We start from the raw sequence: 25,514 nt of genomic DNA on the forward strand, positions 1-25,514 counted from the left end.
TAAATATAGCATAAACATATATAATGTATCAGATATATATCTGATACATTATTGTCGTAAATATGTGATATGTTATGAATGTTGTTTTGTGATGTATTGTTTGATTATAATTTCCTTAAGACTTTCTACCCTAAGACTGAGACTGCATAAGTTATGTTTTTAATCATACTTTGGGAAAATAAAATCGATATAAAATCTGAGTAGATATGTCCACAATATATTTTGACCTAATACAGAAAAGCATGTACATATTATATGACATAAAAGTTATGAACTTCTTAATATTAAGTATTTTACATGGAGATGTGTGATATCTTCCTTTATTTTAATAATAGTGGAATGAAATTATAGAGTATACAATGTGTATGTATATGGTTTATACGTAAGGTTAGCTTACAACTTTACATAATTCTTAATAGACCATTTCGATTATTTTTAGTATTTACAGAAATAAAGTCTTTCATTTTTTGAGTGATACAACTGGTTATTCACTAGAGCACAAGTCAAACATGACCATAAACTTTACTTGCAATCATGTACACATTATTTCTTAATTTTTTCGCATTTTAATAGATTTTTTTAAATTAAAAAATTAAATAAACCTGAATCAGTGCTTCAAATAAATCTGACTGTATAATTTAATGGCACAAATACGTTTGTAGAATTCTAATACAGACGATTTTAATAATATTTTCGTATCAATCCTTTTTTAAAAGCAAATATGTATAAATATATATTATATTTGAGTAAATGGCACGACTTACAAAGCTAAGTTTGATAGTCAAGAGTGTGCTATAGGGGTATATAGCAAATTTATTGTTGAAACGCTTATAATGCTAGACAAAATTACATATATTTTATAGAATTGCGCTTTTAAGTAGTGCCTTAATGCCATAAGATTTATAGCTTTTAATAGTGTTTGTCTCTTGCTACAGATTATGTCAAAACAAAGTGCAAATTGCAACTAAAAATTCTGAGTATCTCGCATCTATTGTATATTTTTTTACATACGTAATCTATTTTGCTACATTTGTATGATTAATGTTTCATTAAGGAACAAAAGATAAAATATTAATACGCTTCGCATGCGTCTTTATCGATGACGAAAATGTATATAAAACTAAAAAGCAGAGTGAAAACTTTTAATATCAAATCTAACGAGTTAAAGTGTCATAATTACGTATTATCGTCAATTTACGTCAGAGTTGAACTGAAATCATTGCAGAAAATAGCTGACTTAATAATAAGAACCAGCAATGGAAAAAACGCATTCACACTATTTTGGAATGTTATGTTAATCTGGATAAAATTAATTAACGAAAAAATAAAAGAAACAAATCTTGATGTGTTACGTGATATAATCTTGGTTTATACTGTATATATCTGCAATCGTGCATTTGTCATATTACTTAAATGCACTGTATATATATACAGTAAAAATTTCTACATTGTTTCCTTTTCATCCTTAGACTAGTTTCATACAAAACGCGGCATATATTACTTACTTTGTATTTTTTTAATATTATAAATAATTTACCGTATGTTTGCGTATGTAATGTATTTCTTTTGGCGGTAAATTGTTAACTGTTAGTAACCCGCGTAGTAATATGGTGTTATATATATATGTAATTTTTTTTTATTTTCATCAAGCATAGAGAGCTCACGCACTGCTTTACATATGCTAAATAAAACAAAACAAAAAAAAAATAATAAAATAAACGTAAAATAATATTAATATAAGCGTTTTTCTACTCGTAGAGTATTAAAAGAAAAAGATCACAGAAATTAATCTACTTTTAAAGAACAAAAATGTAATACAAATTTTCAATATATAATTATTGATATACGGTATGTAAATTGGGCTGCTCGATGAAAAACACTCTGACATGCGATATGTAGCGGAGAGCGTGACAAAGAACTACATCATCAACTGAACAGATCAAGTTTTACATTACATATAACTATGGATATACATCATGTTCACGTATTTGTGCCTGGCAAATTTGACTCCAAAATGTACGTATTCTTCCTCTTCTGGTATTTTATCTGTGTAACAAAACTATTAATGAAAACTTAACGAATAGAATATGAAATATATCGTTTATGCGGAGAAAGAAAGAGAGAAAGAAAAGGTATTAAAATTATATCAATGAAATATTGACGATTATTTCTATGAAATATTTTTTTCAAATTTGGATAATACATATAAAAAGAGCTCTTCATCCATGCGACTATTTTGTAAATATTACATCTTATTTTGATATTTTAATTTTGTTTATAAAAATTATTCTCTCTATCACTTTAAGGAAATACTTACTGCATCACACAACTTCCTTGAGATTGTCCCGCGCGTCGCGGTTTCGAGAATGTATCAGGTGATGCAAGTCGCCTCCAGGTGCGCTGTCGCGTCTCAGATCTCTCAGCGCACCTGGGGCCAGAACCTCTCTCTTGTTCGCTGCTTCCTTTATGCTGGATAAGGTTTTACTGAACCATGGCCAGCTGTTTCGTGCGGCTTGCAGTTCGGAGGCAGTAGCGTGCAATTGATGCGTCAGATCCTGTCGTAAAAAGCAATTCGTATATATTGAGAGTTTCTGTATCTTGCGATTTCGAAAAAATAGAGTATTATACAAAATATGTATAAATATATTTTCGTCACCTGATTCCGGCACTCGGCCTCGACGTGGGCCAACTTTGTCTGCGCCAATTCTAACTCTAATTCGCGCACCCTTTCCTGTACTCTGTGAAGCATAGGATCTATTCGATTTTCTAAAGGATGCGCGATATCCGCTATGATATTCAACGGATCCAATAAACATGTTCTGCATTTCTCACATTTCTCACATTTTGCCTGAAACAGTATTAGTTATTTTATTTCTGTACGCGATACAATATTAATAATCTGAATCAGCGCAAATTGAATAAAAAATCACGCACTCGTAATTCGCTCAATTTTGTCTTTACGGCATTGTAATCGTCCTCTAAACGCTGACAGATCTGAAAGAATATAAATTCGTTTCTTATAGTTATATTTAAAATCGTACTGTATATATGGAATATATAACAATGTTTTATAAATACCTGCTTGTATTCGGCTATAATGACATTGCTTCTGCGACTTTCGGCATCTGCCCGAGCAACTTCGCGTTGCAGCATCTCTTTTATTTGCAATAGTTCCGCCTCCAATCTTTGTTTCTCCTCTTCATTTCTGGCCACTGTACCACGTAATTGCTCCACCTCATTACTATACTCGTCAGCATTTTCCTGTGCTTCTGTATGAAAAATAAATACAATTCTCATTTAGGGAAATATTTTCAAGAAATATATATTAGAAATATATATTAATATACAGATTATAACTGTGTCGGTTTTCTTTTTTAATTTTTCATCTCGTTATAATTATAAATTTAAAATCATCTTCATGTGAGTGTATAATTACATTTTATAATTAATACATTTAATTATTATATATATAATTATTCTTTAAACATAATTTTTACATTAATTATTTTTGCTATGACAATTTCATATCATTTTTATTCCTGTTTGCTTCAGGTTTCTTTAGAAGTGCCTCATATATCACATAAATACGCATTTCTTTATCTTATATCTGATACGCGTAGGTGAACGTAATGCAATTTTGAACACTAAACACTTGAGCATTACATAAGCAAGCTTATTATTTTTACTTTTCATTTGTTCTTTCGTTGAACAGCTCATATTTGTACGACCGATCTGTTCAAAATAGATAGTTCGGAACGAAACTGACAGATACACGATATCTCGTTAGCACAACCAGCCGGATTTTATCATATATTATTGCTGTAGAGAATGCCAAATTTAAACTGCTGGCAAAGCTGATATTGGATATCTTATATCTCCTTGACAAGCGACAATGTTGACAATGGAGATACTTATCAATATTGCAACTTTTGACATATTTTAGAATATTGTAAAAATAAATTTTTCTGAAAAAGATATTATATTCTTATAATTTTATTCCTTGCACGTAATTAGTTAAAAAAAAGGAACCAAAAGAAACATTATTGCGATTATTATAAATTGCATTTTTTATGATAAAAAAATTTATAATGTACATGCTACAATTTCTACATCTGTAGATCCAATTCAATATTTATATAAATGATCTATATCTTTAGTATGCAAGCATACACAAAAACTGCCATCAGATTAATCAGCGGAAAGTTATGTATGTTATTGCTTATCAGCTTACTTCAACAACTTGATATATAGAATCAATATGCATAGATAATAACTTTATAGCAATGCTTTTACACATTTTTTATATAATCTCGATCATATATAATTTTCTTAATTGTAAAAAACATGTTATATATTCTTATGAGATCTTAGATAATTTTATTCTATTATGTTACTTTCTTGTGTTAATTATACTCATTTACAGCATTGTTGTGGATACGACACTATACTACTTCTATAGACGTGAAAGAGATACAATTAGTACAGTACAAATAAATGCTAAGACAATGCACCCATGCATACCAAAATACATAAATAACAAGTAGATAAATGCATACCCAAATATAGCGAGAAAAAAACATACAAAGATAGAGGAAGTGCAGATGTTTATTAGACATTTGTTAGGAGCAGGATATCATCGGATAAAATAGGTAATTCACAAAACTAAAAGAATATTCTTAGACAATTTATTTTCAGTAAGCAATAATAAATAATCTATAAATAAAAAGCAATACAAGATCGTATACACAAGCGATATAGCTGATAAGCATGGGCTTTAATAACAAACATAATGTCAGCTTTTCTAGAAACTTCATCAAAAAATAAATAATACTTCACAAAAAAATTAAACTTTAAAACGAAAACTTGATACATGAAATCTCTATCTCTAACACATAATATTAATGTACTACATGTTCACAGCACTAAGAGATATATATTATCATGAAACAATAGTATAAAAAGATACATGATAATTCTATAATTTGAGTATTTTGTATCATGAAAATTGTAATATTTTGAATAATTCGTCATTCAACCAATAAAATATTAAAAAATGTGATGTAAATCACTATAGATGGTTTAATATCTTTATGTAATTTCTCTTGTATGCCTTTAAGTAGATCTTATAATATCATCAGTATGTTTATATATTATCATTAATATATATTTATATATTTTTAATAATTTATGAGAGTTCCAAAATATTGAAGAAAGAAGATATATATATATATATATATATATATATATATATATATATACACATATATACATATGCATGTTGTTTTGTCCAATACATTTTTTATTTTAAAAATCGACGATGTATCTTTCATGTTGCAACGTTTGATTTAAAAAAAAAAATGAAAAGGCAAAACTATCATCTGATCACAAAATAATTGTGAAATGTCCACTTTGCATTTTAACTAATCTATAGAGAGCTGTGTATGTATAAAGTTTATTATAAAATATTTACAAAGACTATAGCATTAAATTACATATTAGCTATATTCTTTCGAGACTAGAGGCATATTTTATACTTTGGTTTAAAAAATATATATAATCATTTTAAATATACGCGCACGTGTAATGTTATCGTATAAATTAAATACTTTTTTTTTTATTTAATATATATATATATATATTATATAATATACTCTATATTTGATTATATCGTTTGACCTTGAATTTAAAAAAGAGTTCTAAACTGTCTTACAAATAAAAAAATATTTTATTATACATCTCATGGCACAGCCAAATTCTCTCGTTCATGTCTTACATATAATTTCATAAACAATAATCTCCTATACATGTGCAAAAATATTTTACTTTTCACTTTTAAATAAAATATGAGTATAAAGTTTGTGCCTGAAGCTCTTACCCATATTACAAAAACAATTTCACAACCAACAGGCAATAATCACTCAACTATACATGCATGTACACAATATGGTGTACAATGTCCTCTAATGAAATGATGGAACATCGGGTTTAAAGGTAAACCAGGAGATGTGCAGCTCAAACGTAGAATATGAAATTACCTTTCAATGTCATAAATTCTGCCTCATATTTCTTCAACTTCTTTAATGTCACTGAACAAGCTAACTTCATAACATAGCGTGCCACTTCTTCGTTTCGGCAACGTTTTGGTAAATGCACCCGGAAATATTTCAATATACTTTCAAAATCTAATTGCAATAATTCCTTTTTACACAGCTAAAAATATCAAATTACTTTATTACTTTTTTCACACCTATATATATATATATATATGTGTGTGGTGTGGGTGTGTGTGTGTGTGTGTCTGTGTCTGTGTAAGTATAGAATATATCATAAGATAATCATAATTTTATATCAATTTAATTAATTCACAATAATTTATATATTATTATTATATAATAACTTCATAAAGAGTCTCTTTTTATGACAGCTTACCATTAACAAAGCAAGGGCAACTTGGAATAATGTATCAAGTCCTTGTAAAAGAAATACATCCAAGATATGAAAGACAAGATATAATGGAAATCTAGCAGTAAAGAGAGTTAGAAACCATTGTGCGGCGAACATGTGCGTTTCCACGCCGCGATCACAGAAATGCTTATAAAGTTCCGGTAATTGATCCTGAAAGTCAATTGCGAAAAAAATTTATGTGCAGTTCATTCGCATAATTTATTGTCAAACAAATGTAATGAATTTACCAACTAATTTATCAACTCACTTCTATCAAGCGATTTAATTGATAAAATCGCATGTAAAGGTTGTCAAATCTATCCTTGTATAAATCTCGCAAACCATAGTCATACATTAATTTGACAAGAACACAAAACGCTTGTTCCTCGGGCATCTATAAAAGAAATATTTCAATTTATTTTAGTTTATAAATATTTTACAAAAATATTACAGTGTATTATCTGTAAAAAAAAAAAAAACTGTATCATCAGGCACTCACAATTCTTTTACAAAACTTTAACAATTACTTACATGCAGTAACAGACTAGCAACTAAGAAACTAAGACCTTGACAATATCCGACTTCTTCATCATGAACGGCATATGCTTTACTTATTCTGTATAAAGAGTCTTGACCTAAACCACCTGTTTCTTTAAAGAAATCATGGGCCGGAAATGTTCTATTAATGTCTCTTAAAATCACACTCTCACAGCTGCTCTCCTGTGTATTTATTATCAAAATTGTTATATTGCAGAAGAAGACTGATAAATGTTTTTTATTATTTGAAAAGTATCTCAAGCACTCACTTTTGTAATCAACATTCTGTATTTGTCCATCATCTCTTGAGAATTGTCACAGTTACTCAAACGTTGCCAAACTTCGCCACGTAAAGCTTCAGGAATTCCTTGTTTCGCGAGCTTTATAAGAAGTTTTGGACGTTGTTCATTAACTTGCCAGCTATCTAAAACTTCAGCCCAGCTTGCCAATTCATCCGCTGAGCAGTCTTTAGATACTTCGCCTGTACCACTTAACATGGGCTCATCTCCATCTATACATATTGAAATTGAGATATTAACAATATGTCTCATATTACTAAATAAGCAAATCAATTCTTTCTGGAATTAAGTTTATTACCTGAATCTATTTCTTCTTTAGGCGTAAGTGTATCAATACTTGTCAAAGAGGGTGATCTGATTAAAGATGCCAGATTCAGAGCCAAATTTAATCTATTTCTATCTAATTCACCAGATGTTTCTATACTTTGTACTTCGTAATGTATTTCCGTACCATCCCCAGAAATTACCTGTTTAAAAAAAAATTTATATGTATAATTGTAGCAAATCATAATTTTAAATATGTGTAACAAGCAGATCAATATTTATAAGAATATAAAAGAAATAACTTGCCTCTTTAGAATTGAGATAAAATTGTTGTACGAGATTTCTCTTGTTAAAATACCAAAATCTTTCGTTTTGTGGATATACTTTGACTGATGTTTCTATTACAAATCTTACTGGTTCTCGAATATCTCTGATAACGAGATCAACGGCAACAGTCATGAAAATTTTGCCCTCTCTAGGAGTTTCTATGTTGAGTGTTTCCAAAGCAGGATCCGCAGGATCCCAACGTCCACAGATATTATAGCATTGTTTGTCTTGCATTATTGGTCCAGAATTAACTTGCTGTAAAATTGTTGTAATATTGCGAACATCTGAGCTGATTATAGACATAAAATTAACTTGCTGGTGTGAATCTCTCTTTACCATCTCGAGTAGTCGCATATCACTATGTTTAACATTTCGTCCAGGGCTAACAAGTACTCCGAAACACCTCTCAACTTCAAGCGTAATGCCACCTTCTTTACTAGATACTTGCTGGATGCTCAAACAAACTTGTTTCGCCACATTATTTCGTAATTTAAAGCAATTTCTATCCTTAGGGACAGTACTAAAAGTACCCTTTCCATCTTCCTCTTTTATTTCCATAGTGACTTCAAAAATGAATACTCTAGAATTAACTTTTTCACTACCAGCATTAAAACCATTGAAATCACTACCTGTCAATGAACTCGTCATTGAACGTGGTATTCTATGGAACGCTTTTGAAAAGCAAGCTGATACTTGTCCAACCTGAACAAAATAATTAAAGAGACTAAAATTAATTTGGATAAAATATAAAAAAGATAAACTAAGACGTAAAAAGCTATATGATTTTATATATGATAATAAAATAAAAACGTACTGCTTCTGGTATGTCACAGCGAAAAACATGGCATTGATAAATGGCAGATTCTAAAGTATCGCCATGTGACCACGTGAAAGCAAAACACGCTGCACACGAACCAGTATTCTCACCACGTGCGTAAAATAAAATGCGTTGCACTTCGTAGCGTGCAATAGCTTGTTGTGTCGCGGCATCGTATAAACTGAAAAATTTTAGATTTATTATATAATCTGATTTATCATAATCTGACTTTTCATATACTTGCTATAAACTTAAATATACTCACATAACTGAACCTTGCGAACTACTGGGCACTGACACAGAAACTTTTATTCCTAAATTTAAAGATTGTTCTGCATTTAATATACTCATGTTGCGTTGTATTTCACACTCGGATTTTGGTGCATTTATTGCAGCTGCTCCCAGATAAGTAACACCATTGAAAATAGTACATTCTTGTTGAACATGCGATAATGTATTTAATTCTAGATTATAAACATATATTTAAATTAGAAATCTGTTTCTCATTCTTATATCATGTTTATTTTTGTGATAAATACTCATATATATGTATAATATATATAAAACTTTTTTTACCATCTTCAAGATAATCTTCAGGTTTCATAATATCTTGCTTCTCAGATGCAACAACGCAAGAACTAACTTCATAAAATTTGCTATGGCCTACTCTTTTTGTTTTTTCCTGAGTTTGTTGCTCGGTACTTGTCATTCTGAATTCACTACTATCCATTTTTGAGTCCTCTGTTAAAATCTACAATTGTCACATAAAGAGTATAGGTATGTTAATACACAATCTAACATTAAGTCGAATCTAGATTAAGATCTATCAAGATCTAGATTATCATAGCGATAAACCTGATAAATTTATACACACCTCACGAAGATTATTTTGCAAATCCTCCAGATTGCCGTTATTGGCGATTTTTAGCATGGGTGGTTCCAAGAGAGCTTGTTGCTGCTTGCTGGTACCTTTCTCATTCACAAATTCATATTCGTCGCTTGTCGCCACTGATTCCATGGATTTTACACTCATGCTATCCTCCATAACTAAGTCTGCAATGTCAATATTCATTGTTCTATTTTTATAACTAACAATATTTAAAAATATTCAGTCTTTTTTTTAAGACTTCTTTAATTGTACATTATATTTTATCATGTTTTAAAAAAAATTGTCCGATTTATCTTGATGTATGCAGGTAAATAAGATATAATCTTTCAATGAAATACTTAAGACAAGTTTCGAGTATAAATACTCTCTGTGCGTACACTTATCATCTTAATTATCTCAAGCTCGTCTATATAAAGGACCTTATATATATTCTATTTGGAACTTGGAAAGCCCATATTTACAAACATTGCTCTGGCACAATGATAATAATCACGTACTCGACTTCCTCTCAGGAACACAAGTGGCTCTGTGCGTTTTTTTTTCAGCTTTAATCTCTGTGTCTTTTTGAAAAAAGTAGTGTTTCGTTCAGGGGATGAAACGACTGTTGTTAAGAGAGAAATTCCGCGTCTCTCCTCTCTGCGCTCTTAGCTCTGCGTGTCACCCTCGTGCTGCATTTGCACGATCCATTAGAACGAGAACAAAACGATCCGTAGGATGGAAAATTAAATTCGCGGCGATGTCATCACCGTGCGAGGAATACGCCCGTCGATCGTCTCGTGAATGCCGGACGTAATTAAGGCGACGACGATTTCCCGTATCTCCCGCTTTATTTCGCCCTCGCGCGAAAACCTCGATATCCCAATCTTTCGGTTATTCTCGACGAAGAATATCCAGGGATCACCTTCTCACGGCGTGGTCGTCCCCCCCCCTATCCCCAGGTCGCCCGCGGTGACAACCGCGTGTTGCGTGCTGCACGCGACTTCCGTCTCTCACGCGTATTTCATCGGAGAAAACGTCACACGCCAGGAACGTTCGCGCACGTCTTGTCACGACTCTCGACGAGCATTTACATGGTTTCTCGTATTTCGATGGCGATTGACAGTGCGCTTGATTGACAGAAACAACGACAGGGGTCGGCCATTCGCGAACATCCACCACCCAGAAATCTCTTGGTAGGGATGCCCCTTGCCAGCGATACCCCCCTCCGATATCGCATCGATACTTTGCTCTCCATGTCGCGGTTAAATATATGCATTTTTGATAGGAAAAAGAATAAATAATTTTTATATTTCGCGATTAATTATATTCCGAAAATATCGAAATTATCATCCGGATATTTCGGATAACATTTGCGTCGAGACTTTTTATGTAGGCAGAAGCAGATGATAAAAGGCGTATATCATTTTTTAAAATTTGTTTGTGTGTATACAAATAATGTAATATAAAATTTTATAGAATCTCTTTTTTATGACATGTTTTTATTTGTAGGAAACCTAGTTATGAATCGAGATCTCTAAATATCAAATACGATGTCCTTGAGCAAACTTTCCTTCTTCTAATCTCGATTGTTGCATAATCATATTTTGTCACGAATAAAAATCTGGTAAATAAAAGTTTCTTCGATTATAAATCATAAAACATGTTTACACACAAATTATTCTTTCATTATATTTTTGAAATATATATAAGAAATAAAATGTGTGTATTGAATATTTATTAAATAAAAATAATTAAGTAAAAATATTTTTTACGCAGCATTAAATATATGAAGAAATGCTTCAAAAGAATTGTTCGCATATAAAATTTATTGAACTTTCTAAAGATTTTTCACATATTATATAAATATTATAAATATTAAATATTTATATTATTATTATATATATATAATTATTTTATTTTATTTTTATTATTTTATAAATTTTAAAAAGTTTTGTATTTTGGCCTATAAATATAAATGCTGCATCCGCACTTAAAAAAGTGTCAACATCATGGCGTTTAAGCAGCCAATCAAATACATTCTCAGCTGATGAGTTTTAAAATACTCGAGAGATGGCGCAAAAATAGCGACAATCAGCTCAGATATCGAGTTGCCACTTCAATCAAAGTGCGATGTAATTTATCGCGCATGTGCGATTAGAAAGAAATTAAACCTCAATAGCATCATATACTTCACTATAAAATAAGAATATCCATTGTTATATATACTTCCCTTCACAGAAAAGAAATAGAAATGAAAGAAAAAATTAAAAAGATAAAAGAATATAAAAGAAATTATTAATATATACATTTTATTTGTTTATTTATTTCAAACATATTATTAAAGATCACAATTCTATTTAAAAAGAAATTAAAATTAGAAAAATATATATGAATTATTTGCTTACGTGACATTATTTTGATCAATACAAAAGATAAAATAAATTTCTAAAATTTATTCTTTAATTTTTGAAATATCAAATACAATATATATATAACATAAATAAGGTTAATTATTAAGTATTATATTATTTCAATATATATGATCTCAACATATATTTAAATATTATTAATATTTAAAAAAACAATAGAGAAAATTTATATAAATTCTATGTTTCATTTAAATATGAATCTGCGGAGATGGATATCACGTGGGCGAGACGTCACTCACGCATACGCGCAAACTTCTCGCTGATGGGATTTGATCAGATCCTTCTATTTATTTCTACTGTATTCGATGGCAGCCTCAATCAGTGCAATGACGTATATACAGTGCATATGGACACATCGATAATTTGTTGCAAACGAATAAGGTCAGATTAAATTAAAAGTGCAAAAATTAATTTATTACAATTATATCTGCATATATATATATATATATATATATATATATATATATTTCGCATCGTTTATCAATTTTTCAAAATTTATTACTAATTTTATCGCGATTTGTTTATCAGTTGTGACCGTTATTTGAGAAATAGTAATAGTATATTTAAGACAGTATAAAAGAAGTAATTATATTAATTATTATAATAATTATTATAATTATAATAATTTTATAATATATATTATTATAATATATACCATAATTTATAATAATTATAATAATTTTATATTATATATTATTATAATTATAATAATATATTGTAATTATAATAATATATATTATAAAATTATAATAATTATTAAAATTATTTTGTTATTATTGCCATTTAAAATTATACTTATTCATTAATATTATTATTATTATAAAATTTTATTGTTCATTTCTCGAATAATTAATAATCATGACGCGCGAATATTTAGAAATGAATCGCATGTGTGCTACAACGACACCTTTTCCCTCGAACTAGGCGCTTTACTGAGATGGCGATCGTCGCGCATGCGCGGGAAACTCGTCCTGTATCACAACACAGTTCGTGCAGTTCGGTTCAGTTCGTAGGCGAGCCAAGGCAGACGAGCTCCGTTTGGCTTCTTTAAGTCGGACGTAACGAAGCCTCTTCGTTGACGGATCTCTCGCGTCCGTTGTCATCGCCCTTGTCATTCATCGTGGCGGTTTATAGTGACCGCGAAGGGACGCCTGTGCGATCATGAAAAGTGTGAGAGTGCGTGAAATCGGCTAGCGTGGTAAGCTCTACGAGAGCGTACAGAGCACGGTAAGTATCATTCGTGCTCACCTTCTCTTATCCGAATCCGAAACTCGTCGATAATCTCAAGTCCGCGATATTTAAGGTTAAACGCGTCAGGGCGGCTCGAAAAAGATCGGGATATTGGGACTCGTCGTCGCGAATGTCGTCGTCGAGAGGTTATAAAATCGCACCTGCCATCGCGAGATATCGTTGTTGGAATTCCGGCAACCGAATCGCGTCCATTCAACATTCCTCGAGAGATTCGCGCGCGAAGGATCACGTTCGCGAAATTGAAGGATCAGCTCTTCGGGACAACTTCAGATCGATCTGGAATCGTAACGGGTGGCGCTGAGACGCGCGCGCGAGAGGTTAACGCGAGGACCAGTGCTCGTTATCTCTCATCGTGAATACGCGCTCGTTCCTTCCTTCGTCGCGTCACTTTAATTCCTCCCCACACGGGAGATCGATGCGATCTGACATGCAATTTGGTGGCTCCCGAATAGAGCGCGCCGACCGTTCCGCGCGGAAGGACAGTGTCCTATCCGTCTGGCGCTACCGATCTGTCAGCTGGCTGACGGCTGACCGAGAACGATAAAACGCGTTCTTATCGTCGCCGCTTGTCTTTCCGTGCCACTTTCACGAGCATCGCGTGCGCGAATATCGAAACAACCTGCTTCTACGAGACTGTGAGCATTCTAGGTTAGGTCGAGCACCATCGACATATATGGGTGACATAAGCTTACCAAAGAGAAAATCTGGTAATTTAAAAATTATATCTTTTTTAATATTGTATCTTTTCCTCTTGATTATTATTTATATAAGGTATATTTATATAAATGAGAAATACACATATATACAAGGGGGAAGAAATTTGTTTTCAATGTTTGCGTGAGAAAACCTGTATAAATATCTGGGTGTACAAATAATTCTTTTTATTCGGATATGGAAAGATTAATTTTGTATATTAATCCTGTCGATGGCGGATTATATGTTTCTCGATTTATTCTTATCTCGTAATTATCCTCATTCAAAAGTCCAACTGGTTAAACGAGTAGCGAGAATGTCGAGTAGATGTCGACCTCAATGACACTCAATGATCGGATAATTCGTCATCAATGAATAGGTATCCTCTTAACTTTTGGAACGCAGTCGAGTAGAAGCAATCGTGATCGAAAATTCAACTTTTTCGAATAAATATAAACAAATATTTTGCGAAATAAAATATTTTTGTTTCGAAAACGTATACAATATTGTTAAATATATTTTATTTTATAAGACATTTTGTTTTCATTTGATCTGGCAAGTTATAATAAAAAGTTGCAATTTTAACTATATACTAGATATCATTGAGTTGTTTAATAATTAAGGGAGATATGTATCTCAAAGAATTTTTAATATTTAATAGAATTATGCTTTTTTTTTTTTTTTTTTTTTTTTTTTTTTTTTTTTTGACTGATGGATTTTTTAACCAATTTGGAGTCGCTATTTTTTTCTCTCTCTCTTTTTTTAATTTGAGTTGTTCTCTTTTTTAAAATTTTTGCACAACCAATTCTAAATATAAATCTCTTTGTAATTGTAAACTTTTATAAAATAAAATTTTATTAAATAAAGATTTTTAATCCAGAATATGAAAAAATGGGGTTTCGTTATTCATTTAAAAATATAATTATTTATTTATATAATTATATAATTATATTTGAAAAAATTATGTTAGATATAAATTTGTGTTTTTAAAAGGAGATGTACACTTGCTTTTGCTTCCATAAATTTTAAACATGCGATGAAAGAAGTCACTTTTAAAACAACGCGTTGAAAACATTGAATTTTCTTGCTACGTCAGGAACGGTTTATCAAATATTTTTATCGCTCTCTCGTTGATCTTCATAATTCTCGCGCCGTTTCCTGTCTTTGGTGACTTAAATTTTTTACAATCAAACACAACCGTGTTTTCCTTGTCGATTGTTTCGGACGGAATTGTACATGTTCTCAACTTGCATTAATGCTGAATACGTCACATCGTCGGTCACCTAGTTTGCGTTCCAAACTCGATTCCAGGAAGCGAGCAAGCATTCGCGGAAATTCGTTTGCATTTCCGAGCGCAATTAGCATTTTTGAAACCTCAATTTCTCTAATTAGCGCCATACTGTTTACATTTATTTCTCAGGAACGCGTTTTTCATCGCGCAATAAATTGACACAATTCACAAATTGTTAGGACGTTGGTGGACCAAGCCGTAATAAAAAAAAAAAATAGCCAACTTAAATGGTGAATTAATTATTTGGGCATCGCTGAATAAAATGTTTTCGCGAGGTGAGGATTTTCGTCTCTCTCACGCATTTGCTATTTTTTAACGCGACATTATTTTAATAATTCATTAAATTGATTAAATAATTTATTTAATAATTCATTAAATATATAAATACTTAGTATAGTATTTTAATTGTTATTTTAATTGTTGTAGTAGTTTAATTGTTATTTTCAAAAATTATTATATTTAAAAGAAAGAAATATTGTAATGTTTTTTTTTTATTAAAAAAAGGCGATACATTAAAAAAAAAGCATAATCACATTATTCAACACATGGAGTGACAAAACAAAATATTGATAAAATTGTCGTGTTATCTCGGTAGTTTCTTCACTTGAAAGATAATATTCCGCAGATAAAAGTGAGAAAGAGAAAGAGAATTAAAAAAGAGAAAGGGAGAGAAAGAACTGTCGATGCTTCTTTTTGAATAGATAATTGGATTTTTCGAAACCTCGTTATGTAATCACATACTTAATTATTTTAATTTTTATTATGCTCGGATCTCGTAACATTTGATATTTAATTTTGTATATGCTTATTTAATTTAAAGCTGTGAAAGTTCAGAAATATATTGCGATATATTAAAATATACATAAATTTCCAATTATCGACTGTGTTTTCAAAAATTTGCAATGCAAGAATTTACCATATTATTATCACCATATGCATTATGCATTGATATTATATAATGGTTCTTATATTTTTATGATTACGTGAGATATTAACTTACTAATTATTAACTGAGTAATTATTTTGTTGAAAAATGAACTTCATGAATGCATTCAGTTTTGAAATTAATAAAGTGACGAAAGTAAAGAAAAGATGTTTTTAAAAAAATATATATGAACTATTCTGCATGTACAAACGTAAGTTATTGTTATTTGTTAGATTTTATTATTTATTATTATTTACATATCAATCAAAAAGTTATATTTTAGATATCTCAATATTTTAATGAAAGAAGCTTTTAATCATTATGCAGAAATATTCAACAAATTTGGCATGTAATTTTCACGTTTACCGAATGATAAATATCGATATGGATTAAATATACTTTAAATTTATTGAATTTTTAATTATTTTCTTATATGTATTATTTGTTTATTAGTTTTTGTTCAACGTTAATTGTTCTTTTTATGTAAATTGGTCTCATTTTTTATCGTCTCGCATTATTTTCCTACATGCAATACAATTCCAAACTTTGTTTGCAGTTCCGAAGGAAAAATGGCGCTCAAGTATGTTAGCTGTACTTCTTCTTATTGAATCTCGAAGCAACGTTGACAAACATAAAAGTCGGGACGACATCGATGAAGCATCTTCGAAGGAAGTCCTTGTTCACTACGTAGCTCTTAAAACGTTCCTCTTGCAAGAGAGAATTCACGACGGTGGAAATCGTGCGATAGAAATCGTAGTCCGAGTGCTTGTGACGCTCAAGAAGCGATTTTGATTCGAGAAATTGAAGCTTGATCCAAAAACAGAAGGACTTGCATCTAGCCGAGGCTACCTCTCTTCCGATCTATTATATTTTCCATAATTGAAAAGTCGAGAATGAATCTCTTCGCGCGCGCGAAATGCGATACGGTGAGACTAATAAGTGCGTAAAACGCGTAAAGTGATAATTGAGGAAATACTAACGATCGGAAGTAGTCGCAAATCGGCTGTGAATGCATCGATCGACTGAGATCACCCGCGACTATTGAATCGAAGTCAAGGTATCTCGGAGACGTGGAATCGTTAGAATTCACGGTGGGCGGATCTTCGAAATCCACATTTGCCGCAGGTATTCAGTACCTGCACGTTATACGCAACAGGAATCAAAGTGCGGTGCCCCAATTTCAGGGGTGAGATGGCCTTCATGATGAAGAAGAAGAAGTACAAATTCTCAGTGGAGGTCGACCTCGAGGAACTCACGGCCGTACCGTTCGTTAGTGCTGTACTCTTTGCCAAGCTGAGACTCCTGGATGGCGGTTCATTCGTCGATCATTCCACTAGGTAAGTGTTACATTTTATATTTTATATATGTATAGGATTGGAAAACGAGAAGATCGTTAACATGACGATTAATGCTACAAGTTCTTAAATCGTATTATACATATATAAGAATATAAGGCAATATATATTTTATAAGCACATTCAAAAATCCCATATATATCTATATAGAAAGCATATTTATTTTTGAAATATTATGAAATATATAAATATATACAGGTAATTTAATAACGCATTTAAATGAAACTGCTAGGAATTTTATTGACATTCTTTATCTCATATGATTAATCATGCATTCAAGGTGTATGATATCTAACATTTAATATTTAATTATTTATATCATCGGGCGTTAGTCTCTGAATGTAATTCTGTTTTTCGCCGATATGTTGCGACGAATAGCGTTGGCGTTTTATCGACGAGTAACTTTCATGACGATTATCAAGATTTATACCTACGTCGTCCATAGAACTCGAGACTTGCCAGAAATAGATTCTCGACGGAAATAAAGACTAGCTATGCTTGGCGCGGTGAACTTTACAGTGATTTTTTTTACGCTGTGTAATAACATACGTCACATTTCTATGCACTCGGAATTATCGTTCCCGGTACATTGTATTATCATCTCATCATTGTATAATTGTATATTGTATCAGAGTTTGGAGTATTGTTATAAGAGTTCCGTCAATTTTTTAATTTTTATTAATATTTGTTATTAATTTTACTGTGTAAACGCATTGCTTCATTGATCTTAGTAGATACACAAAACTCCGAACGTTTAGATTACATTTTGAACATAATGTGAAAATTTATTGCTTCGCGCATAATGTTATTGTTCAGAAATATCATTTGCTCGAAACGTTCGAGAGTTTGAAGTTTCTAGAATGCATATGTAGCAACGAGAAAGTTCGGCATAATTTGAGTGTCTGTAGAATAGTTTCAAACAAAACTAAAATTTTTCAGATTTTAGTATTGCATTTTCTTCGAGACTCGCATATTTTCGCAATTTGGGACAATAATATTTTGAAGTGACATTTTAGGAAAAGCACGTAGAATTATATACATTGGGAGAACTTTAATAAAGTTTTTTTTTTAAGCATTTATTTCGTCTCTTTCGCAAGAGTTCCATTATCTGTACTTATTTTGACAATCGAGAAAAGCACGATTACGGGAATTGACAACTTTATTCCTGGTGATGATGTGAAATCACGAACGTTAGGATTCTCTTATGGCGGGAAGCAACAAGGAGTTTGTATGGAATTTGCGAACGCGTAATGGCCCGCCATAGTCGAGATCTATATTTAGCATGACGCGCAGTTTGCTTTTTCTGATGAACCATTAAAACTTCGTTGAACCAAGCCGGAAGCTCGTTCGGCTTTAGATAGTCTTAAGTCGTGAAGCTTTAACACGCCCAACAATAAGCGTGATCTTAAGCTGGATAACATATGCCGCTAGTGAAACGGATATGCCTACATATAAGTACATGAAATGTGCTATGCTTATCATAAACAAAGGGTACGCCATATGAAATGCCATGGATAGAGTATGCTTCAGGAGAAGGAGATAATCATTTTTGAAAAATATTATTTAATTTTGATAAAATAAATTTGATCATAATTAGAGATTATATATTACAATTTTTGTTAAACATATATAAATATACTTAAATATATATATTTATATATATAGTAATATATATATATATATATATATATATATATATATATACTTAAATATATATACATTATATTAAGTTACATTTAAAACAATTTATTTTTGAAGAATATATGTATATTTAATATAAAATTCGCAGCTGATACTTAAAAAAATAATCCTTTACGTTATTTTATAAATTATTTCCAATCATTTGACAAAATTTGTTATCGTTCCATAATTTGACAAATAAAACAAGCTTTTTGCGAAATAATTCGAAATTTGGCAGAAATGGAAAAGACTATTATTTTTTTTTAATATATGTCACGGTTTTTTTTTTATTAAATGACGATAGCCGGAAGGAAATGCTAACGATCAGCTGTATTGACGATCATAAAACAGCGATTCCGAATAATGCTCTATTCAACAAACATTCGAGGCACAAGTGTTTCCTCGTGCGGACGAGGTAATTGCTGACGATGTTGTAATTATGTATGCGACAGTGCTGTAAATGTTGGTTACGTCAATGGCGCGGTACATTCAGATTCGTCGATAGTCGCGCGTTAGAATGAATTAGCCGGATGTTCACTAAACCGCCAAAACAATCTGTAATACGTTCAAGATCCAGTTCTTGCAAGTTATTTACGCATTTGCGCTGACATTCTGCGATTTAGCAGCTGAAAAAACAGCTGGTATATGCCTCGCGTGATTGTTCGCGGTATCGTTACTTCAACTACTTTTTACTGCTACTTTCGCCTCTCTCCACAGTATAAACGCACATAAATATAAAGATTTTTCAGAACAATGCGCAGACGAATTCTTTTTCTTTATTTAATAACCGCTGCGGATACTTTAAGTGTATAAAAACTCGAGTGGATTTGATAGCGATCCCAAGCCATTTAAAATTGACGAAATCGGAACGCGAGAAAAAATCCAACTTCTGGAATTGGCTCCAAATTTTTTTTATTGCTCACTCTGTAAAAAGAGGTATCGAAATCTAGAACAGTCCTTGCATGTCACGCGAGTAAATTGTTCAAATATGCGATGAATGATCATATAAATTCATATTTTTTATTTCTGGGGATGCCTCTCGATCATCTATTAATTTTTCTGTTTACATTGGCACAGCGAGTGGATAAAACGAATAGATTTAAGTTACTTTGCGTTTTCGTAGAACTTAATGTTGAACTATAAATCGAAAATTATGGAGTCGAAAGAGAGAGAGAGAGAGAGAGAGTCCGCGTTGTTTAACAAAACAAACCATTGTCTTACAGCGGGAAAACTAACGCTGCGATATTTGCATCCCGTACATTATGCGCGGCGTCGCGTGCTTTCCTTTATAAGTAGAATAATGTTTGCACCCGTGTGCAAATGAATGTGACATAAATTCCACCATCATTTGCGGGCGCTTCTGCTTAACGATGCATTTCACCGCATAAAAGATAATGTGGTGAAACATGAAGCATGATATAATCATACTTTTCTCATAAATGAAATTTTCAAATTTCATTTCTCATATATTGTTTCTATATTTTTCACAATATATTCTTGCCTTAATATACGAACATAAATATATAACGAAAATAGATTTAAATCGCATATTTTTCACAAGAGCGATTCTTTTTTCTCGCGTCAATATTTATTCTTTTGTCTCTCTATTTCATTTTCGAATATTATTTCGTTTCTTTGCTGCGCGGTAGCTATATTTTTACGTTCGTTATTGAATGGCGAAGTCGATAAAGTCAGTCGCGCAAAAATGATTCGGCTCTATGCATATACATATACATATATAGCGTTGGCATCCACGCGAAACCGCTTTTTAGAACCGTCGCTTTTATTTCAAATATCAGCGTAACAGTAGTGACATTGGAGAATACGAGGACAACCCTACCGTATCTGTATCACAATATAGCGTCCGTGAGAGGCATATCATATCCTACATATAGTAGTATCAATTTTTTTGAAACAAAAAAAAAATTTGCGCGATAATATCACATTCATTAACTGACTTTAATTCTTCGTTAGTTATTCTCGAATTTCTCCTTTCTAAATTTTTCTCGACGTTAATTAAGCCTCTAACTAACTGCGGTCTCATATCTTAACCAAGAGATGAAAGAAATGCCTTATGTTAAATATAATTAAAATTATTTGTATGGTCACAATTTGTACTTCAGGTCCGTGATGATAGAATTAGGAAGATAGTCCTGATATTTTCGAAATTGACTCGAAAACGCCTAGAGTTTATAACATTTAAGAGTTTTCTTTAATTTTCCAAATTATTTCAAAATTGCAATTTAAAAATTCTAGAAACCGTGAGTAATAACGATTTTTTACGATGCATATTAAATGTAAATTTTCTTACATTAGAACCGTTTTTGATCTCAATTAATTAGAGCAAGAGAAATGCAAAATATATTACATTGTATGATAAGAGAAGGATATCTTTCTAAAAAAATTGCTTTATTATATTTTTATATAATTCTATAAAGAGACAAAGCAGTTAGGTTTTTTTTTTACAGAAAAACATAGTTGAAAAAGGCGAAGCAAGATCACATGTGAGGCTTCTGATAGTTCTATACTATAATCTATTGGTATATGTCTATCGATTAGCTATAATGACTTCAGTTTACTGCGCATAAGATAACTGCAAGGTTTACAGAATGTGCTCTTCAAGGAAAGATCATCAATTAACGTGAATAACTTGTAGGACTGTTTCTTCGATGCAGCCTAAATATCCATCGACCTAAGTATGCATAATGAGATAAGAGCGCGTAAAAATTTGATTAATCGCATAAGCATGAAAGTGGCTATTCAGGCAACATCCAATAAAAATCTTGGGGTATCGCGAAAATGGATTTTTTAACGAGTTATGTTAATCACGCGCATTTTACTATGTTGGCTAAGGTAGCATACTAATCACGTTATTAAACATCGTTTCCCTTACAGAGGATATTGAGTCTTTAATTGCGAATTAATTGCACATATCATTTTATCGCGTTTCCAGTCATAAAAAATTATACAGTATAATGCCGCATTGACCTATTTTTTCACTACGCATTTAACACGCTAACTAAGTATGGCTGTCACAAATCTTATGTTCTTTACGTAGTTATCGATATTTTCTATTAAACTTTACGGATACTGTGATAATTTTGGAATTAATTTTATATTTAATTAAAAATCACGAAACTTTTATTAAATTAAGCAAAGATACAAATAGCAAAATCTCATTATCTCTTAAATACTCAAGAAAATTTCAGTTAATATAATTTTAGTTCCCGCTTTAATTATCGAGGTATTTATCTTTGAAAATTAAAAAGTTTTGATGCAAAACAATGTTTTCAAAGCAGGTTTCCGTTAATGAAATATTAACCCTGAATTTCTTAAGAAATGGGTGAAAAGCATAGCGTCTTGCGAGATATTTTGTATGTATATGGAAAATAAATTGAGGATATAAACATGAATTCGCAGGAGTGAATAGGTATAATTAGTACGAGATACGATAAGACTGCATGTCACTTTTGCTTTTCCTTGGAGAAATATAAATATTTATTCAAAAAATAATTTTTCAAATTCGTGAATAGTATTCTTTCGCGTAAATTTTTTTACATTACTCTACAGCGCCTCTCAAATTGTTTAACATTATTTTGTTTGTACTATTTAATGGCTAGTGTCTATTTGAGATAATTCTTTCCAGAGATGTATTTATGAGTTATAGATATAATGAAAAATTTAAATTTTCTTCACAAATTCTTTTTACAAAAATATCACAATGTCAAAATATTATATATCTTTTTTTCTTTATTTATGGGCCCATTTAAAATTAATATACAACATAAATAGCAAAATTATAATTATAATTTAAAAGATAATTTTGTAAATTAAAACAATAATTAAAAAAAAAATAATTTTAAAACTGAATAATTTTAAAAATTTAATAGTTATTTTTTATTTATTTATATTTTAATTTACAAGTGAGATGTGCGCAAATGAAATGTAAATGAAATAATAGCAAATGCCGGATACAAGAGCGATGATGTAGGACATAGAATATTTATTGAGTGCTAATTAGAAGACTTAATAAATTATATCAATGTTAGATGTTTGAAAGCAAATTATTCGTTTCAAAACGAGAACTACTATAATAGATATGTTCGATATGCGCGACGAAACCGACAGCAATTAGCTTCCGTTTGAAATCGAAATGGCAACTGGCGAGAGAAACGGGGACAAAGATGCATCGCTATTGTGTGATGAAACTCTATATTGTATTTAAGACAGCTCGCGCGTCACGAGAGCGTTTGCGTATTAATGTGGAACCGGTAATTCTCCTTGCGAGTTTTCTGACGTGTAATTACTCGCGCCTAGAACGGAAAACTAACAAGTGCAACAAGAGCTCATTTGCGACAACTAGTTCTCCCTGTTTTTTTTTTTCTTTTTTTTCTTTTTTTTCGGCTCCCGAACAACGCAAGAACTTGCCTTGTTCGTCGAAATAATGATTCGTCTATCGCAAGCAAATATATTCAAGTCAGAAGTATTTTCTATTTCACGGTAGTTGTCTATAGTTATTTATGTACATGTATTTTAAAGTATAAGAATATTATTGTACAATAAAAGGGAAGAGTTTTCATATTCTGGAATGGAAATATTTCTCGAATGTCATTTTTTGGGAAAAATAGATATAAATAAATAACTAATTAAAAAAACATTGCATTTGTATGCATTTGCATTGCAAATAATATATATATATTTTTTTTGATAAAAACAATTTTTTTATTGTTTTATTGTTTCGCTTTCGAACAATATCTTTTATTCTATTCGAAATATATGAAGCTGCATTTTCTCTCTACCTACATTATTAGGATGATATCAATAGAAATCAATAAATAAAATAGTAGACGATGGAATTGTACGTTGCGAAATAATACGCCCGTACCACAAGGGAAGCTCTTCATTTATCTCTATATTTTGTGATAGTCGAGAGTGTTATTTTAAGAAAAATTTAATTTGAACACATACAATTATTATAAATGATACTCAATTATATGCAATTTTATGAATACGGTCTATCTTGGACGGTGGAAAAATAGACTAAGATTTATAATAAGATTGAGATAATTTTAAGTTAGTACCGGTTATCTTGTCGTTCTCAACTTCCGTCAGCTGCGTCACTTTGAACCATGACCTTCCGCAAAATCGTCTTTCAGATCCGCTACTCGGATAACCTTGGAACGAAAATCCCTCGCAATAATGCGACGAATTTCCAAGTTTATGGTCGACGAAAAACTAATTACGCTAAAAGGCAGATGAAAGAGAGTGGTGATGGAAAATTTGTATTAAACACGTTACTGAAAAATTCTCTCGATATTCGTCGAAAAAATATTCTTCCGTTTAGCAAAAAAAGAATTTTTAATTTTAGAATTTTTTTTTTTTAGAATTCAAGAACGCATTTGCAGCTTTGAATATTTTTTTCATTTTATCCATAAGTATAGATAATTGATGGAGAGATAATTACTTTTTCTAGAAGTCTAAATCCAAATCTTGATCCAAATTGAATCAAAGTTTTAGAGATAAGATGAGAAAGATGGAAAAAGTATTTTTATAATTTTACAATTACAATCATCTTTTTTCAAATATAGTTAAAATTAAATAGATATTACATTGATCATTAGAATATTAAATTACTCTTTATTTATGCATATCTTCGAAAATATCATACCGCCAATAAAAACTTATTTTAAAAACTAATTATGATAACAAGAGAAAATTAAAAATTACTTATAAGTTTTAAAGCTGCGGAATTTTTTCTATCATTTTGCGCGTAATCCGAGATGACGAGAGAACACTTCTCGCCTTTCCCACGACAGTCGTAATCAAAATATAAAAAGGCCCGGGTTTTTTACGGCCTCATCCAACCCATGGGGGATCTCAGTTCCCATGGACCATTTTTACTTGAAAATCTTGACGAAGGAGATTTACGAGCGACAAACGAATGACGAGCAGGGAAAGAGGTGGGAGAAAATTAGAAGTAGGATAGCATGTGCGACGATAATGGACAATGTCCTGTCCGTCGTGTCCCTGCGTGGAAGTGACCGACCGACCGGCCGGGTCGCGCTCGAGAGGACCTGACACCACACTTCATATCGTGATGATGAGGAAACGCCCGATTACAACGTTGCTCCGGGCGACCGCGGCGTGTTAGGTTACATTAATATTTCTGCGTGTATATCAGCGCGAATTATATTGGTTCGCGCGCGCGTGCACGCGCGCGCCGAGACGGGATATATCGTGTTCCTGTGCACATATTTGCCGAAGGGACGGGAATTGAAAGCTGCAGAGAGGGATCGGCCGTATCACTGCTCATGTCCGACATGTAATGTCGGAT

The 25,514-nt window shown here is 31.4% G+C and overlaps 2 protein-coding genes across 10 annotated transcripts in view; one reads left to right on the forward strand and one right to left on the reverse strand.

Annotated features, from left to right (window-relative positions):
* Window positions 1–68: 68 nt before the first annotated feature.
* LOC126859003 (rab GTPase-activating protein 1-like) lies at window positions 69–10,738 on the reverse strand. Of its 5 annotated transcripts, XM_050609831.1 has the most exons (18): window positions 10,075–10,737; window positions 9,563–9,741; window positions 9,265–9,439; window positions 8,954–9,152; window positions 8,686–8,869; window positions 8,208–8,573; window positions 7,851–8,126; window positions 7,579–7,747; window positions 7,251–7,492; window positions 6,976–7,164; window positions 6,713–6,838; window positions 6,430–6,615; window positions 6,036–6,210; window positions 3,079–3,269; window positions 2,935–2,994; window positions 2,657–2,848; window positions 2,318–2,555; window positions 72–2,046 (listed from the first exon to the last, which is right to left on the reverse strand). In XM_050609831.1, the coding sequence occupies exons 2-17, from the start codon at window positions 9,731–9,733 to the stop codon at window positions 2,322–2,324; spliced, it is 3,135 nt and encodes a 1,044-aa protein (XP_050465788.1). In that variant the 5' UTR covers window positions 9,734–9,741; window positions 10,075–10,737; the 3' UTR covers window positions 72–2,046; window positions 2,318–2,321. The 5 variants fall into 5 exon arrangements, with proteins under 5 accessions (XP_050465787.1, XP_050465786.1, XP_050465784.1 ...); XM_050609830.1 differs by having other exon boundaries at window positions 69–2,059; window positions 7,851–8,573; window positions 10,075–10,738; XM_050609829.1 differs by having other exon boundaries at window positions 70–2,046; window positions 7,851–8,573; window positions 10,039–10,738.
* A 2,220-nt stretch (window positions 10,739–12,958) lies between these two features.
* The window catches only part of LOC126858908 (protein FAM102A), a 59,316-nt gene continuing 46,760 nt past the window's right edge, over window positions 12,959–25,514 (forward strand). For 4 of the 5 annotated variants that reach the window (XM_050609598.1, XM_050609600.1, XM_050609601.1 and 1 more), the window contains exons 1-2: window positions 12,959–13,212; window positions 16,702–17,482. In XM_050609598.1, coding sequence (XP_050465555.1) covers window positions 17,337–17,482 — 146 coding nt within the window. In that variant the 5' untranslated portion in view covers window positions 12,959–13,212; window positions 16,702–17,336. Of the gene's footprint in view, window positions 13,213–13,250; window positions 13,944–16,701; window positions 17,483–25,514 lie in introns of those variants that run through there. The other variant, XM_050609599.1, reaches the window with a different exon arrangement.

The sequence above is a fragment of the Cataglyphis hispanica genome, chromosome 2 (assembly GCF_021464435.1).
Source record: "Cataglyphis hispanica isolate Lineage 1 chromosome 2, ULB_Chis1_1.0, whole genome shotgun sequence".
Classification (NCBI taxonomy): Eukaryota; Metazoa; Arthropoda; class Insecta; order Hymenoptera; family Formicidae; genus Cataglyphis; species Cataglyphis hispanica.

Excerpts from the sequence above, each read along its gene's own strand:
- LOC126859003 (XM_050609830.1), bottom strand. The coding sequence starts at position 9,733 with ATGGAGGATAGCATGAGTGTAAAATCCATGGAATCAGTGGCGACAAGC. Across the intron at positions 7,493-7,578 it reads TAAAGAAGAAATAGATTCAG|ATGGAGATGAGCCCATGTTA; the intron begins GTAATAAACTTA and ends CAATATGTATAG. Across the intron at positions 6,616-6,712 it reads AATTAAATCGCTTGATAGAA|GATCAATTACCGGAACTTTA; the intron begins GTGAGTTGATAA and ends ATTGACTTTCAG.